Raw genomic sequence first — 16,574 nt, 5'->3', positions numbered from 1 at the left:
AATTTTAGTATATTTGGAAATCTCCTTTTAGTTTTGCTTCTCTGAGAATGGTAGGAACGATAGGATTAGAAAGATAGCATATATATCCTGTAGTGTCTGGAGGAATGTGCTGTTTCGTCATCTTCTCACTGAGGTCCTTCTATAATTTTTCCTTTAGCTTCCTTTCAGCTCTCTTCAGTTCCCTTTCCTGAATCATTTTTCCTCTGTACTACTCTCCACCATCTAGCATACTGAAAAGATTTTCCCTTGTATTCATTGCTGTTTCCAATACCTAGAATACTGGATGCGTTAGAGGCTCTAAGGACATAGTTTGTAATGAGTGAGGATTTTGATTTCCCAATGATAGTAATACAGTTCTTCAAGCGTGTACACTCAGCCCGTTTTGCTCTCCCTCTAGTCCTGTCTCTGATTCCGCCCCCCACCCCCCGCCGGTGAATGAAATTAAGTCCTGTCTCAGATTTTAGATGTCATTGCTTCCAGGCTATTTCTTCTGATCTCTCAGAACAGAGCTAGCCATCCTAGTACTCATCACCCTCCTCAACTGTAGATCCTGTTTAGTTGTACTATAAACTCCTGAAGGGTGACAGTTTGTTAATCCCAGAATATCCCTGGCCACATAGTGATCAGTAAATCTCGGTTGGAATTCTGCTGGAGCGACTTAAGGGAAGACACATAGTGGAAGCAGTATTTGAGCCAGTTCTTAAAGAATGAGTAGGAGGGCCAGAGCAGTAGTACAGTGAGTAGGGCGTTTGCTTGGTGCACGGCCTACCAGGGTTCAGTGCCTGATATCCCATATGTCCCTAAGTACTGCCAGGAGTGATTCCTGAATGCAGAGCCAGGTGTAATACCTGAGCATTACCGGGTGTGACCCAAAAAAGCAAAATAATAATAATAATAATAATAATAATATAATAATAATAGAGTAGGAGTGCCCCGGATGGAGCTGGGAAGGGCTTCCTAGATCAAGGGAGTAATCTGTACCGGTAGATGGGATGATGAGGAATTTACAAATGAAAGCACAGGAGATAGTTTGCACTCAGGAGGCCTGGGTTTGATCCCTTACTTTACAGGGTCTCCTGACCACTGCCACTGCCATGGCCTGAAAATCAGGAAATAGAATGAAGTAAAATAAGAATCTGCAAGTGATTACTGCAGAAGGTTTGCAGCACAGGCTCTTTATTGTAGGATGTTTTCTCATAGTTAGAGCCAGCCTGATGATTCTCATTAGATCACAGGGTAAAGACTGGGGAACTGTGGGAGGACGATGGGCCAAGTTCTGCCTTCAGCACCATGTCCCCCTGCCCCCAGAACCATAGGGCCTGACAACCCTGGTCCTCACCATTTAATGGGGCGTTGGCCTGGGAGTGCCCTGCACCTCCAGCATGACTTGTATGGCCCAAAAATAGCCAGAAAGAATAGAAAGAAGTCAAAAATTAATCTTTCACTTGAATAGGTGTTCTTGTCACCTGTTCGTTTCTGTGGGTCAGCCTTTCCAGGGGAAGTGTCATTTTTCCTCTCCTCAAGAAAGCTTTAACTGTCTCAGCCATATGAAAATAGTATATTGTATTAAGCTGTGGTCAAGATGTAATTAAAAATAGCTAAGGACTTACACTCCCAGGTAATCCAGTTTATATTGGTACTTCAGTGTTAAAGTACATTAAAATGAAAGCACCATATTCTTCTTTTTATTTATTCAGCATTATACTCATGATTGATCTTGTTAAGTACTTACTGGAACTATAATCATACACGAACATACTATCATGTTCGTGTATGATTCCAAAACAGAAGATTTTAGAATTGCGAATTTTATTAAAAAGTTTGAAAGTGGAGGGGAGAGACTGGGGGTGGGGGAAGGAGGAAAAAATTTGAAAATGCAGCTTTTTATAGATTACTTGGAATGTTTAGAAACATTTCTTTGATAAAATAAGGCCCTGTTGGGGTGCTCCAACTGCTCTCTCCATCTGAATTCTGGCTTAGATTCCATTGCCAATTAAACTGGCTTGTTTGGGGCCTTCCCCTGTTTGTGGCAGGGGCAGTGCAGGAATGGCAGTGCTGTGCCACACGAGGACATGATACCCCCGTCACAAATTCACAAATTTTCATGTTTCTTCCCGTCCTTGAAGCAGTAAACTATAAATGTACTAGTAGAAAAAAGAGTATATTTTTAGAGATGGAGTAAGTCCTGAACACTACCAGGTGTGACCCCAAACAAACACACAAAAAATTAAGGGCTTTGGTTCTAAAATTTGGGGGATTCCTTGTGCAGGACCCTATCAAGCATGCTTGCTCAAGAAGGCTGGGGACCCCACCAGCTGGACTGGCAGTTCTATGCAAGGGCCCCAGGATGTATTGTTGCTCTAGCCCTGTGGTGCCAAAATTACTTAGGACCCATGGCAGAATGACTTGGGCCCCTATAGAATTACTTGGACCTCCGAGCCCACACCTGGCGATGCCTGGAGACCATGTGGTGCCAGGGATTGAAACAGGGCCAGCTACATACAACACATCACCTTGACCTTTATACACTCCTCAGCCCCTGGTTATTAAATTTTATTTTTTATTTTCGATTTTGAGCCTCAGGGACCATGCTCAGGAGTTATTCCTGGATCTGTACCTAGGAATCACTCCTGGAGTACTTGGGGGACCATATGGGGTGCCGGGATCAGACCCAGATCAGCCACATATAAAGCAAATTCTCTACCTGCTGTACTGTCACTCCAGCCCAAATTTAATTTATTTTTATCAGGTAAAATAGTTTTATTTTAAAAGCTGTAAAGAGTGATAGTATGGCACGTAGAACATTTGCTGTGCATGTGTCCAGCCCCAGTTCTATCACCAGCACCCAATATGATCCCCTGAACACGCCCAGGAGTCTTGCCAGGGCATAGCTAGGTGTGGCCCAAAAACCAGAAGGAAAAAAAACTGTAAGGAGAGTGAGAGAAAATACACATTATAGGGTGTGGTGCGAGATGTAGAGAATGCTCACTGATTGTTATAAAAATTTTAAAGCCATCAGTAAGGTCTGTATTTGTCTGCTTATCAGTTGGCACAAAGTAAATATTAATTGTGAGAATGAAAACGAGGACCAGGGAGATGCCTCAGAAAGATTGACACTCTGCGCAAAATTACATGACCTCCTGAGCACCCAAAGGGAAGTGACCCCTGAGCACCAAACCAGAGGAACTCCTGGAGCATTGCCAAGTGTGACCCAAACTGAATGAAACTGAAGCCTGCTGGTCAGGGAACATGCTTATTACTTTGAGTGGAAAATTAGCATTTTTAAGAGATTTGTTGTTGCAGTGTGTAGATTTCCTTGGAAACTTAAATATAGCAGTAGGAAGTAAATATTTCTTGATGGTTTTCATACGAGCTGAAGTAAGGCTTAGAGTTTGAATTAGGAAACCTGGATTTATTTCTTTTTATTAATGGTGCTGGGATATCAAACCCAGGGCTACATTTGTGTGTGCGTGTGCTCCTCTGAGACAGTTTTCATCCGTGGCTCTGACCAGGGCACTAGACATCTTTGACCTTCCCTTTCCACTCACTGTCAGCAGGAGACTGAGCCAGATGGATGATCACCAAGAATTCTGTCACCGAATTATTATCTTTAGGTTTTATTGCTGCCTTTACAATACTCCAGAATCAGTAGAGCTAGCCAAGGTTGGTGTTTAAATTTAGCAGATGAGGCACTTTGGTGGTGGCATAGGTGCAGAACTCTGTATCTCAAACTCATAAAAGCTAGCACAAATGAAACCATGTTATCTAGATGATAAATCTGGTAGATTTAAGGACCCATGTGTGTCTGTGTGTCTGTCTGTCTGTCTATCTGGCCCCTTTCCATCTTCGTGTTTCACTGTACCAACCTTGATTGTGTTCAGATTTCCTTCTTGGCCTGCCTCTTCCAGTTTGCTGTCTGGATCTGTGGTACAGAAATGTCATCCCCTTCCGTTTCTGACTAACCTCTTTGTAAGGAGGTTTTTCATTTGTTTGTTTTGTTTTTGCCATATGCCATTGTCAAACTGTTCCTGACCTGCCCTCTCCTTTCTTGACTTGTTTTGTCACAAGAATTGCCATGAAAATTATTGCTTGCATTCATTGAGAACTTTCTATGTGCCTAAGTATACTACAGAGTGTTTCATTTTATTCTTATTTAATCCTTAAAATTTTTCTGGTAAGTGTTGTTATGCCCAATTTACAAATTAGAGAACCAAGTCCCCAAGAGATTTTTTTTTTTAAAAAAATTCTCCTTGGGGCCAGAGTGATAGTACAGCAGGTGGAATTGCCTTGCACACAGCCTGGGTTCAACCCCTGGTGTCCCAGATGGTCTCCTGAGCACTCTCAGGAGTGGTTCCTGAATGCAGAGCCAAAAGTAACCCCTGGGCATCTCCAGGTGTAGCCCAAAACCCAAAATAATAATAATAATAATAATAATAATAATAATAATAATAATAATAATAAGGGCTGGAGTGATAGCATAGTGGGTAGGGCACTTACCTTGCACGCAGCTGACCTGGGTTCAATTCCTCCGCCCCTCTCGGGGAGCCCGGCAAGCTACCAAGAGTATCTAACCCGCACGGCAGAGCCTGGCAAGCTACCTGTGGCGTATTCAATATGCCAAAACCAGTAACAACAGGTCTTACAATGGAGACATTACTGGTGCCCGCTTGAGCAAATCAATGAGCAATGGGACGACAGTGACTGTGAATAATAATAATAATAATTTGCCTCATGAATAGAGCTGGAATTAAGATTTTACCCTTGTCTGCATGAGACCTGTATCAGAATCCCTGTGGGATAAGGGTACAGTAGACTACAAAATTTTGACCCTCTTTCCGAAGTTCATCTTTTTCAGTTTGGTTTGGTTTGGGGGGCACACTTACAGTGCTCAGTGTGTTGTACCAGGTTTAACCCAGCACACAGGATAGTACTTCCGCCCTCTAAGCTCATTGCCTTACCATAGTATGCTGTATTGCCTTGTGATGGTGATCACAGTATGTTGAGCGCCTACTGGCTTCTGGGCAGGGCATTTGCTACCGTTGGCCTCTGTCCTACAGTGGTGGAAACTGCTACTACACATAGTGCACTTCTAGTTCAGTCAGTATTAGGGCCAAGATGTGAGGATATTGGACATAATTAAATTTGACATTATTCCAGTATATTTTTTTGCTTCCTTTAACTCTTCCCTCCCCCTCCCCCCAAATCTGGCAGTGCTTAAGACAACCCCTGGCTCTGCACTGGAGAATCACCCCCGTGCCTGCCATAGAGGCAGGCTGTGGGCGGGGAGGGAAACTGGGGACATCCATGCTGGGAAACAACACTGGTGAAGGGATGCGCATTGGGACATTGTATGACTGAGGCCCAGCCATGAACAACGTTGTAACTGTGTATCTCATGGAGATTCAATTCAATTTTTTTTTTACTTAAAAAAAATTATCTCTGGCAGTACTTTTGGGATTGAATGGAATCCCAGAGATTGAACCAGGTCAGCCACGCTCAAGGTGAGCGCCCTTCCCTGCTGTGCTGTTGCTCTGGCCCTCCCTCTACTCTTTTACTCTTTACTCTTAGTGGTTGCTATTATGTTGTTTTTCTGACTACCAGTATTGACAACTAATTACTGTCTAAGTGTCTGCATAGTTGTTTGTTTGTTTTTTGGGCTATCCCTGACTCTGTTCCAGGCTTACTCCTGACTCTGTACTCAGTGATCACTCTCACAATGCTCGGGGGTGATACGGGTTGCAGAGGTTCAGACAGGTTCACCACATGCAAAGCAACACCTTGCTCGGTGTGCTTTCTCTCCAGCCCATGCTTTTTTTTGAGGGTGTGAGAGCTACACCTGACATTGCTCAGGGATATTCCTGGCTCTGTGCTCAGGAATTACTCCCGGCGTTGCTTGGGGGATCTATATGGGATGCAAGACAAGCACTCTACCTACCTCTTGTACTATCCCTCCAGCCAGCACTTTTTTTAACGGATGATAACATGTGGTTTTTTGTTTTTTTAAACTTTCCTTTACTATTTTATTCCTCTGTCAAAATCAGATAATGTGGATAGAAGGAAAGACAAAGAGAAAGTCTAGATACCGGAAATCTTTCTGAACACTCCATCTGGAGAACAAGATTTAAGCTAAAGCGTGTCAAGGGCCAGAGCAATACTCTAGTGGATAGTGTGCTTACCTTGCATGTGACTGGTCTGAGTTTAACCCCAGTACCCCATATAGTCCCCGAGCCCTGCCAATGTGACCTCTTGAGCACCACTGGATGTGACTAAAAAACCAAAATAAACTAAAGCTTCATTTATTGGGTAGATGTCATTTGTTGAAGGGATATTAGAGTTTTTGCATTTACAAACTTGACCAGACACATGATTTGATTTCACTAGCCTTGATTTTTTTAATTAATAATAGATATTAATGTATTTTTTGCAGCACATGGTTGATTGTGGTGATGTGAAATGAAATAAGGAATGTAAAACTCAGAATTGTGGCCAGAGATAATATCATGGCTAAGGCACTTACCTTGCATGTGACCTATCCAGATTTAATTGCTACCACCACATACGATCCCAAGCCCTGCCAGGAGTGACCCCTGAACATTGAGCCAAGAGTAAGCCCTGAGCACAACTAATGTGGACCAAAAACAAGACAGATAACAACAAGAACAAAAAATTACAATTGTTAGTTTATTTTTCTACCTTCAAGTGTTAGTGAACTAATCCAGAGTATGTGGCTGACCGATGTGGGAAATTTGTGTTATGTGTGACTTTTTTACACTTGGAAATTTTAGTGTTAGTATACACTGGTATGTGTATGAATAAAAGTTTATCCGGCTGTATCCAAGTATTCATCTACCCGTGTGTAAATTAGTTACATCACAGAAAGAAGGATGATGATGACCAGGAGGTAGCACCTTCTGTAGTTAGCTGCTGTTTCCCTTTAGCCACACCCAGCATGCAGGGCCACTCCCTGAAATAGCATATTTCTTAAGATCATATGGTGGTTATTGAACTTTAGCAGAAAGAGAAATTATATAATTCTTCCTAAATATTTAAAGGAGAAATATGCATAGATTAAATCACTTTACCTTAAGTACCTTAAGGTAAAATGGCTCAGGTTTTACCACCTGTGCCATATCCTCAACCCTTTTATTTATACTTTTAATTGTTTTTTGTTTGTTTTGTTTTTGAGGCCACAACCATCAGTGCTCAAGGCTTTCTCCTGGCTCTCTGCTCAGGGATCAGTCCCGGCGGGGCTGGGGGTCCAAATGGGGTGCCAGAGATCAAACCCAGGTCGGCTGTGTGCAAGACCACCTTACCTGCTGTATTGTCTCTGCTTCCCTCCCCCACACTATTTTTTTTTAATTGTTAAGGACTCACACATGGCATTGCTTAGCAGGAACACTTGGAGACCCCCAGAACCTGTCCTGGCGGTGCTCCTCAGACCCCAAGGTCTCAGATTTTCCAGGCTCGTGCTCTGTCCACCACGTGAGCCCCTCGCCCCCAGCTCCTTCCCTTTTCAGAAAATGTTTATTCAGTTATAAATGTTGTTCCCAGTGTCTTTCATTCCCAGCGCTTAGATCTCCTGCTTGGGGCGTGCCGCCTTCAGGTAGGAAATACAATTCTAGAGCTCTCAGGGAGGCCACAGAAGGGTGTGATATTTCGGAGGCCCATCTAGCTCTAAAGCGTGCTTTTGAGAGGACGTCTGTGCCCACTGGCCTGCTGCGCATCGCTGGGGTCTCGTGTGGGATTAACTGGGCACACTCCTGGGTAGCCTCCCTCTCCTGAGACCGTGGATCGTGGATCGGGAGAATGCTGAGCCCAGCCCAGTGTCAGGAAAGTAGGTGTGGACTTTCAGGGCTGTGCCGCCAGCAGCCACCCAGCAGCCGGGCTGGGGCTGGCAGTCTCCTCCCCTTCCTGCACTCGGGCTCTTCACTGCGCACTCTGGAATGACAGGCATTCCTGCGTGAAGAGAGCCGGCGTGAGGACACACTAAAGGAGCTGTGAGTGCCCAGACGAGCACCGGGGCGGACGGGAATCCCGGCAGACCGTCGGGCCTCATGCCGCTCCTGGCGTGGGTCGGCGGCACAGAGGGGGTCACACGCCCCTCCGTGTGAGCATTTATCCTCTGAAACAAGGTTTCTGTGGCCCGGGACAGTTTGTTGTCGTGAGACACATCGTACAGCATAATCATGGGGCAAGGTGACGTCTCCAGACCGGTCAATCCAGATGCGCTCGGTGAGTAACTGAAGGCACGGAAACAAAATCTTTGACAGAGGCGAGGCAGAGCTACAGGTGAAGTCAACTGCTCAGTTCGAATGTGAGGACTTTAGTGTTCATGGTTTTGGAACGTTGATGTTATTTTTCATTCACTTGTATTACTTGGTCACTGATCGTTTTGCTTTCCTTGATACCTTTGGAGGCTAGTTTTTGGTAATATTATATTGCCAACGATGACCATCAGTTAATTTCCTGTCCTTGTGAGAAAGGGAAGCGTTGTAAGAATGTTTATGTTCTGAGTTGTACTGGTGTTTGGACTTGGACAGTTGATGCAGATATGGACTAAAACTAGTATTGCTGGTGCTTATTCACAATGGTTCTGTTCACAGAACCACTTTTAAATTTTATTTATTTATTATTATTTTGGTTTGGGAGCCACACCTAGCTGTGTTCAGGCTCAGGGTTTACCCAGACTTGAGGGATCATTGCCATGCTAGGGATGGAACCTGAGTCAGCTGTGTGCAAGTCAAGTGCCTTACCGATTGTACTATCTCTCCAGATAGAGATAGAACCTTTTTTTTTTTTTTAACTTTTGGTTTTTGGGCCACACCCAGTTGTGCTTAGAACTTATTCCTGGCTCTGTGCTCAGGGATCAAACCCAGGTCACCTGTGTGCAAGTGAGAGTACTACTTTCAAAGGTGGACCTTATTTTAAAAAATTTAAAAGTGGGGCCAGCGAGATAGTACAGTGGGTTAGGGTACTTGCCTTGTTCGTAGTTGATGTACTGTCACTCTGGCCTCCCCAGAACCATATTTTAAATTGACTTTATTTTTTTTTTTTTACTTTAAAAATTTTTTTTTTTTTTTCGGTTTGGAGCCACTTTCAGCAGTACTCGGAGCTTACTCCTGGCTCTGCTTTGAGGAATCACTCCTGGCAGAGCTGGGACTTGAACCCAGGCCAGCCTCATGCAAGATAAGCCCCTTACCCACCGTACTATCTCTCCAGCCTGTACATTGATGTAATGTTTAATTTCATTTTGGGCTTTGGTGCTGGGGCTACTTGGATTTCTATACAGGAAAGTCCCTCCTGCCAGTGCTCTGTGCACCAGGCAGTCCCAGGGATCAGACCCAGGTCAGTGCGCTCGGATACACATTTTCTAAATGAGACTGAGCATTCTTCATTGCCCTAGTGTTTCCATTCCTGTATGGCAACACTTTGGTATAAACATTTCTGATTCAGTTCATGTTGAAAGTGTTACTTCAGTGAGCTAGCTAGCGTGCATGCTTTCAACCCCTAGCTTTAATAATACCTCTAGGAGTTAATCCCAAGCACTGAACCTGGAGTGACCAGTGGTATTTTCAAAGGTGTAACTTATTTTTTAAAAAATTAAAAGAGGGGCCAGCGAGATAGTACAGTGGGTAGGGTACTTGCCTCGTACGTAGTTGACCCGGTTAGATCCTCAGCACCCGATCTGGCCCCCTGAGCCCCGCCTGAGTACATCTTAAGTGTTACTGTCTCAGACATAGCTAGAGACCAAGCTGATAGTTGTCGAGTGCTGCTCAGTTTTCAAGCTTATGAAATGGAAGTTCATTGACACTGTGTGATTTCCCAGCTGTGTAGGTTTTGTGTAAGACAAAGATCAGAGTCGTGAAAATTAGCTTTAAGGGGATGTTCATCACAGAGCTACTGACAGTGAAGAAGAGTGTGAAGTGAAGGAGAGTCTGACAGTCATTCTTGACATTGTTTTTTAATATTTACACCTTCCCTTTGTCATATAACCTAAAAACAAAAAATATATCAACATAAAAACATATTCAGTCTTAGACTGCTTGTTTTTCAAAATGGAAAATATTGGTGACTAAAGAAAAGTGTGAAAGTGAAAGAACACAGAAACATTTCCAAGTGTGTCACATAATTTAAGGTCTAATAATGTAAAGGTACTGACAACTTGCCAAATAAAATTTCTACAAAATGTTTTAATTTACTTTTATTTTGTGAAGGCCATATCCAGTGCCCAGAATTATTCCTGGTGGTGCTCAGGGACCATGTGGGAGGCTGGGAATTAAACCCGGGTTGGCTGAGTGTAAGGCAAGCACACCCTACCTATTGCACTGTTGTTCAAGCCTTTTGGCAACAGACTTTTAGGACTGAGGTCAGGAGTTGATTCACATTACCTGGATCATCAGGACTGGTTCCATTCAGGATCAATTCAGTAAATTTATAAAATAAATAGGCGAGGCAATAGAGAAATAGACAAAGATCTATTAGAGCCCTTATCTAATTTAAGAGATGAAAAGCAGGGGCTGGAGTGATAGCACAGCGGGTAGGGCGTTTGCCTTGCACGCGGCCGACCCGGGTTCGAATCCCAGCACCCCATATGGTCCCCTGAGCACCGCCAGGGCTAATTCCTGAGTGCATGAGCCAGGAATGACCCCTGTGCATTGCCGGGTGTGACCCAAAAAGCCAAAAAAAAAAGCAGAGGTATTTCCTACCCTCCCTCTCTGCCCACATTCTCCTAGTATTACACTTTTTCTGCTTTGCTTCCAGAGGTAACCACTCGATTAAATTTGACAAATTTGCTCTTGAGCCACTAAATTCTCCAGTGGTTTCTACTCCAAAGATTAGACTTGTTAATAAGTATCATAAGGACCTAAATTATGCCAAGCATTTATCAGTGAAGTGGGAATTAAAGGTCTTTGCAAAGTAAGAAACAAGTAAGCAAGCATAGCTTACTGGTTGGTGATGGTATTTGTGAAGAATGTCTGTCTAAGGGCTGGAGAGAGATTGTAGAGCGGGTCGGATGCTTGCCTTGCTTGCAGGCGACCTGGATTTGATCCCCAGCACTTCATAGGACCCCCTAAGCCCTGCCAGGAATGATCCCCTGACCATGAGGCATAAACACTAAGCACCCTGCCACAAAAAACAAAACTGACAGATTGCCAATCTAATATTTACATACTATTCAGAAAATTTCTTCTAAGTAAAAAACTTGTTACTGCTTCTAAAAGAAAGTGAGATGCAAATCCATCCACTTTTCTGCCAAATAGTATCCCTAATAAGAGGCTGATGAAAAGAAAATCATTCATATAACTAAGATTTTAATGTTCTCAGTTACACTTTGGGGGTTTATTTCCCCTTACCTAGATTATCTAAAAGTTATTACAAGCTATTTTAGTGGACACCTTCCGTTATAGATTGTTTATAAATCAGGATGTATTTTGTTTGAGCAAATCAAGACCAAGATAAGGTTTAACACTGATGACTTTAAAGACTAACAAAAATCAATTATTTAGGCCTGTAATATAATATTATATTATTATAATAATAAGCATTGAGTTTTAAAAATTATGGTGCTGGGGCCAGGGAGATAGCTCAGAGGCTAGAGTGAATGCTTTGCATATTGGATCTTTGGGTTCAGTTCTTGAACCCTACTAGAAGCAACCCCAAGCACGTACCTGCCTCGTATGGCCCCAGCACACACATTCACACACACACACACACACACACACACACACACACACACACACACGATTGTGCTGTGTTTGGCAAGCCATATGGTAAAAGATAAATCATTGAATATATTTATTCCTTAATCTTCTCTTATGGAGCGATAGCACAGCAGATAGGGCGTTTGCCTTGCATGCGTCTGACCCGGGTTTGATTCCTCCATCCCTCTCGGAGAGCCTGGCAGGCTACCAAGAATATCCCGCCCACACGGCAGAGCCTGGCAAGCTACCCATGGCATATTCGATATGCCAAAAACAGTAACAAGTCTCACAATGGAGACATTACTGGTGCCCGCTTGAGCATATCGAAGAACAACAGGACGACAGTGCTATAATGCTAATCTTCTCTTTGTTTTATCAGGGTTTTTTTTTGTTTTTGTTTTTGTTTTTGTTTTTGCTTTTTGGGTCACACCTGGCGATGCACAGGGGTTACTCCTGGCTCTGCACTCAGGAATCACCCCTGGCCGTGCTCAGGGGACCATATGGGATGCTGGGATTCGAACCCGGGTCGGCCGCGTGCAAGGCAAACGCCCTACCCGCTGTGCTATCACTCCAGCCCCTATCAGGGTTTTTTTTGGCAGGGCTGGCATTTGGAGCTATTCCTGGCTCTGTGCACTAGAGTGACCCTTAGCAGTGTTCAGGGCACCGTGTGTGGTACCAGGGATCAAATTGAGGTCAGCAAGCATCTTACCACCTCTACTATCTTTTTGACCTTTTTTTTATTTTTAATTTTGTTTTCTCAAATAATACACAGCACCTTACCTTGTCAGTGTCCACTATTTTATTTTGAATCATCAGTTTTATTTCTTTATGTTGCACACATAGATGATAGCATCCAATATTGATTGGTCTTTCTCAATCTGAGTTAATTTCCTTTTATGTAATCCTGTCCCATTCTTTTTAATTTGCTGCAAATGGCAATGTTTTCTCTTTTTGTAGCTGTATAGTATTCTATTATGAGTATATAGCACTGTAGCACTGTCATCCCATTGTTCATCAATTTGCTCAAGCAGGCACCAATAACGTCTCCATTGTGAGACTTGTTACTGTTTTTGGCATATTGAAGACGCCACGGGTAGCTTGCCAGGCTCTGTTGTGCAAGCGGGATACTCTCGGTAGCCTGCCAGGCTCTTCGAGAGGGATGGAGGAATTGAACCCGGGTCAGCCGCATGCAAGGCAAACGCCCTACCTGCTGTGCTATCGCTCCAGTCCATTATGAGTATATACCATATTTAATTTTATTTTTATAAAGTTGTTCACAATATTTGATTACATTTAATATTTGAACACCAATTCCACTACCATTATACCTTCCCACCACCATATTTCAGATGTTTCCACACCAAATCCCAAATTCTCATCCCCAAGCAGAACCAAAATAATTTATTTTGTATTGCTTGTTATGAATAATCCACTAAAAATTATCCATAAAAGGGGAAAAAAAGGTTTCTTAGAGGAAAGTGTGTGAAGATTACTGTATTTAACCCAGGAGCCCTTAAGCCCTTCTATAAGAGATTAGTAACATGTTAAAAGTTGGGCTGTGTGTGTGTGTGTGTGTGTGTGTGTGTGTGTGTGTGTGTGTGTGTACACATATAAATGTATTTCCCCTGATTGGTTGCCTTCTACTTTAAACCCCATCGAATGTGGTGTGATACTCTTGGAATACTGGTGGTGTAAAGTATGAGATGTCAGGGGTAGATTGACTCATGGGGTGAGGCCCATCCAAGCATGTGGAGAGTGGCCGTGAGCGCAGCGGTTGGTTGAGTTCTGGAGGTTTTCGGCTGCCGGGACTGGCTCCGTTGGGGAGGGGAGGGGATCTCACCCACCCCCCTCCGGGTTACCCCAAATGGAACAGCCTGGCTGGAGTCTGGAGACATGGCTGTGGCGTATTATTCTATGCTCTCTTCCTAGAGATTTATTGTTGAGGCTCTGGAACACGGCTGTTGATGAAATTATATGCTACTGGAGGCCACTTGTGGGAGTGACTGCCAAGCTGCTGGAAAGGGGGCGGATGGGGGAGGTCCCCTATTCCGGTGTACCACATCTTTATATCTCTGGGCGCTTTGTTGTTTCCTTATCTCAGCTATTATATACAGTGTTGCAGTAAACATTGGGGTGGATTTGACTTTTCAAGTTGAATCTTCCAGTTAGGGGTCAGAGAGATAGTATATCAGGTAAGGCTTGCTTTGCACGTGACTACTCCGGTTTGATCCCTGATACGACCCTCCCCTGTATTGTTCCCCCATCAGGAATGACCTTGAGCCCACCAGCAATGATTCCTAATCGTAGATCCAGGAGTAAGCCCTAGATACCACTGGGTATTGAACCCCCACCCCCAAAAAAACCTCTTGGTTATATTCCTGCAGATGGGATTACTGAATTATATACTAGTTTTATTTACAAGGTAACAGTGCCAGGGATCAAAATCAGTGCCTTGCGTATACATGTTCTTTATACATGTTCTTTATCACTGAGCCACATCCCTGCCCTATTATTAATTCCACAGAAGCGTTACAGCATCTTCCAAAATAGTCGCACCAGTTTACGTCACGACCTGCAGTGCTCCAGAATTCCCCTCCCGACAATGCTCAGCAGCACACTTGGTCGCGGTGCTCACTGGGGCCGCACATGTCGTGGGGGTGCTTGGCAGTACAGTACTCGCACTCGCATGCTTTAGTTGTGCTGCCTGCACACAACTGGCTTCAGTGGTTTGAAGATCACACTTTGTCGCAGTACCAGGTCCCAGACAGAAGAGCGTCAGGGACTGTGTGTGGCGTGTGTGGGTGGCGACAGGGGTGAAACTCTGGGCCTCACACTTGCAAGTCAGGAGCTTCACTGAGCCACTCCATGGCTTCCTCAAATAAAACTTTTAAATAGTATTTTGTAGTTCTTGATCAACATACAAGTTGCTTGTGTGGGGCTGGAGCGATAATACAGCAGGTGAGGCACAAGCTTGCCTTGCACAAGACCCAGCCAGCTTCTGTTCCCAGCATCTCAGATGGTGCCTTGAGCCCACCAGGAGTAATTCCTGAATGTTGAGCCAGGAGTAACCCCTGAGCACCGCTGGGTGTGGCCCAAAAAACAAACCAAAAAACTGCCTATGTTTTCTAGGATTATATTAAAGTAACTAATTTGCACGTCTCCTTAAATTGGGTATAAGATTAACACATTTTTAGTTTGCTCTAAACCATTATTTCTAAGCCAAACCATTTTCTGTGAAACTTTTCTACTCTCTGCTTTTCCATTTTTCCTCTTTCTTATATTCCACTTTAATTGCCATTTGATTAATTTTGCTCTGAAATTTGTTGTTGGTTGTCACCGTACATGAAATGAGAGTAGTTTTGAGAAGGATGATTTAAAAATCTGTTCAGGAGCCGGGGATGTGGTCAAGTGATAGAGCACATGTCCTGCAGTGCAGGAGACCGGGGGTTCGGTCCCTGCCACCCCAAGGCTCCTCCAGAACTTCCAGATGTGCTTCCTCTCCCCCTGCAAGAACAATGATACCAGCTACCCAAAAATCAGGAAATAATACTGTTGTTCAGAGACAAAAATTGGTCAGGACAACCAATGTTGTAAGTGAATAGAATTTAATGTAGCTATAGAATAGTGTTTGTGGGAGTAAATAGCAGTGGATTAATACAAAGTAAAATACTCCATAGGACTTTGTAGAAAAACATATGGCATCCTGATTATCAGAGACATTTCTTATACCTTTCTAGGTTTCTTAGGCACCAGGCATTCTTTTGGCATGTAATCCAGAAATCAGGAAGAAGTAACAAAATACCGGGTGTACTGTGAACTCTTTTAAAAAAATAATTATTTCCTGTTGTTCCCAAATGTCGAATACTGACCTAACGTCACTGCCCCTCTCTTCGCTCCAGTGGATTTGTCTGAGCTCTGTTGTAGAAATGTCTCTTCCCTTCCTACTTGCAGTTAAACTTTAAAAAGTTTAAGGATCTCTTTTGTTCCATGAGACATGTCATAGTCTGGCAGCTCACTGTGAAAAATTAACTCACAACTTGGAATTTTTCTAGAAAATGCTTATACATCAAGTTGCCATTGGCAAAGCATCGTTCCTTCTGTATGTAGAGTCATGGTCAAAACCTCTTCCCAGTGTTGGGGTCGCAGACCCAAGTTGCCTGCAGGTCCATCGACCTTCTCCCTGACTGTCTTCTTGAGTGTTTTGCCCAAATCTGTTTCCCAAAGGTCAGTCCGGGCAATGTTTGGAAGTGAAGTTACAGACCTGCTCTAGGCAAAGCCTGCTTTGTTCATTAGTGGCAAGTTTTGTTTTCTGTTGTTTTATTGCACCTTTCTAAAAACAGTTCTTCAGGAGATGAAAACGAACTACTACAATAAGTAGCAGAAATAAATTTTTTGTACTTTTAAATTTTTCATGTTGTTATAATCTTACATAAAACAAAGTGTTTCAAGCTAGACATAAAATAAAATTAGGCAGAACCATTAGGTTGTAAATATAACACAAAATATGCAATTTTTCACAAAACACATAAATCAATTCATTATGCTGTACACCTTGAACTTTTTTTTTCTCATTTTTTTTTTAATTTATTTTATTGAATCACCAAGTGGAAAGTTACAAAGTTCTCAGGCTTATATCTCAGTTATACAATGCTCAAACACCCATCCCTTCACCAGTGCCCATATTCCACCACCAATAAAAACAAAAACAAAACAAAAAGTATACATCCCACACCTCACCCCCCAACCCCCCCCCCCCCCCCCGTGCTTGAGTGATAATTTCACTTCCTTTACCTTGAACTTTTTTTAAAAAAAGGTTTGGGCTGGAGAGATGGGAGTTAAGGTGCTTGCCTTGCATGTAGCCACTTGTAGCGA

The 16,574-nt window shown here is 43.3% G+C and overlaps 1 protein-coding gene across 4 annotated transcripts in view; it reads left to right on the top strand.

Moving 5' to 3' along the window:
- The window catches only part of PHACTR4 (phosphatase and actin regulator 4), a 97,817-nt gene that overhangs the window by 41,666 nt on the left and 39,577 nt on the right, over nt 1-16,574 (top strand). The window contains exon 1 of one of the 4 annotated variants that reach the window (XM_055139234.1): nt 7,839-8,232. The exons of the other annotated variants lie outside the window; for them this stretch is intronic. Coding sequence (XP_054995209.1) covers nt 8,187-8,232 — 46 coding nt within the window. The 5' untranslated portion in view covers nt 7,839-8,186. Of the gene's footprint in view, nt 1-7,838; nt 8,233-16,574 lie in introns of those variants that run through there. 4 annotated transcript variants of the gene reach the window in all.

This window comes from Sorex araneus, chromosome 5 (assembly GCF_027595985.1).
Source record: "Sorex araneus isolate mSorAra2 chromosome 5, mSorAra2.pri, whole genome shotgun sequence".
NCBI lineage: Eukaryota > Metazoa > Chordata > Mammalia > Eulipotyphla > Soricidae > Sorex > Sorex araneus.
Note: the sequence above shows the minus strand (reverse complement) of the source record. Positions and strands in the feature narration are given on the sequence as shown.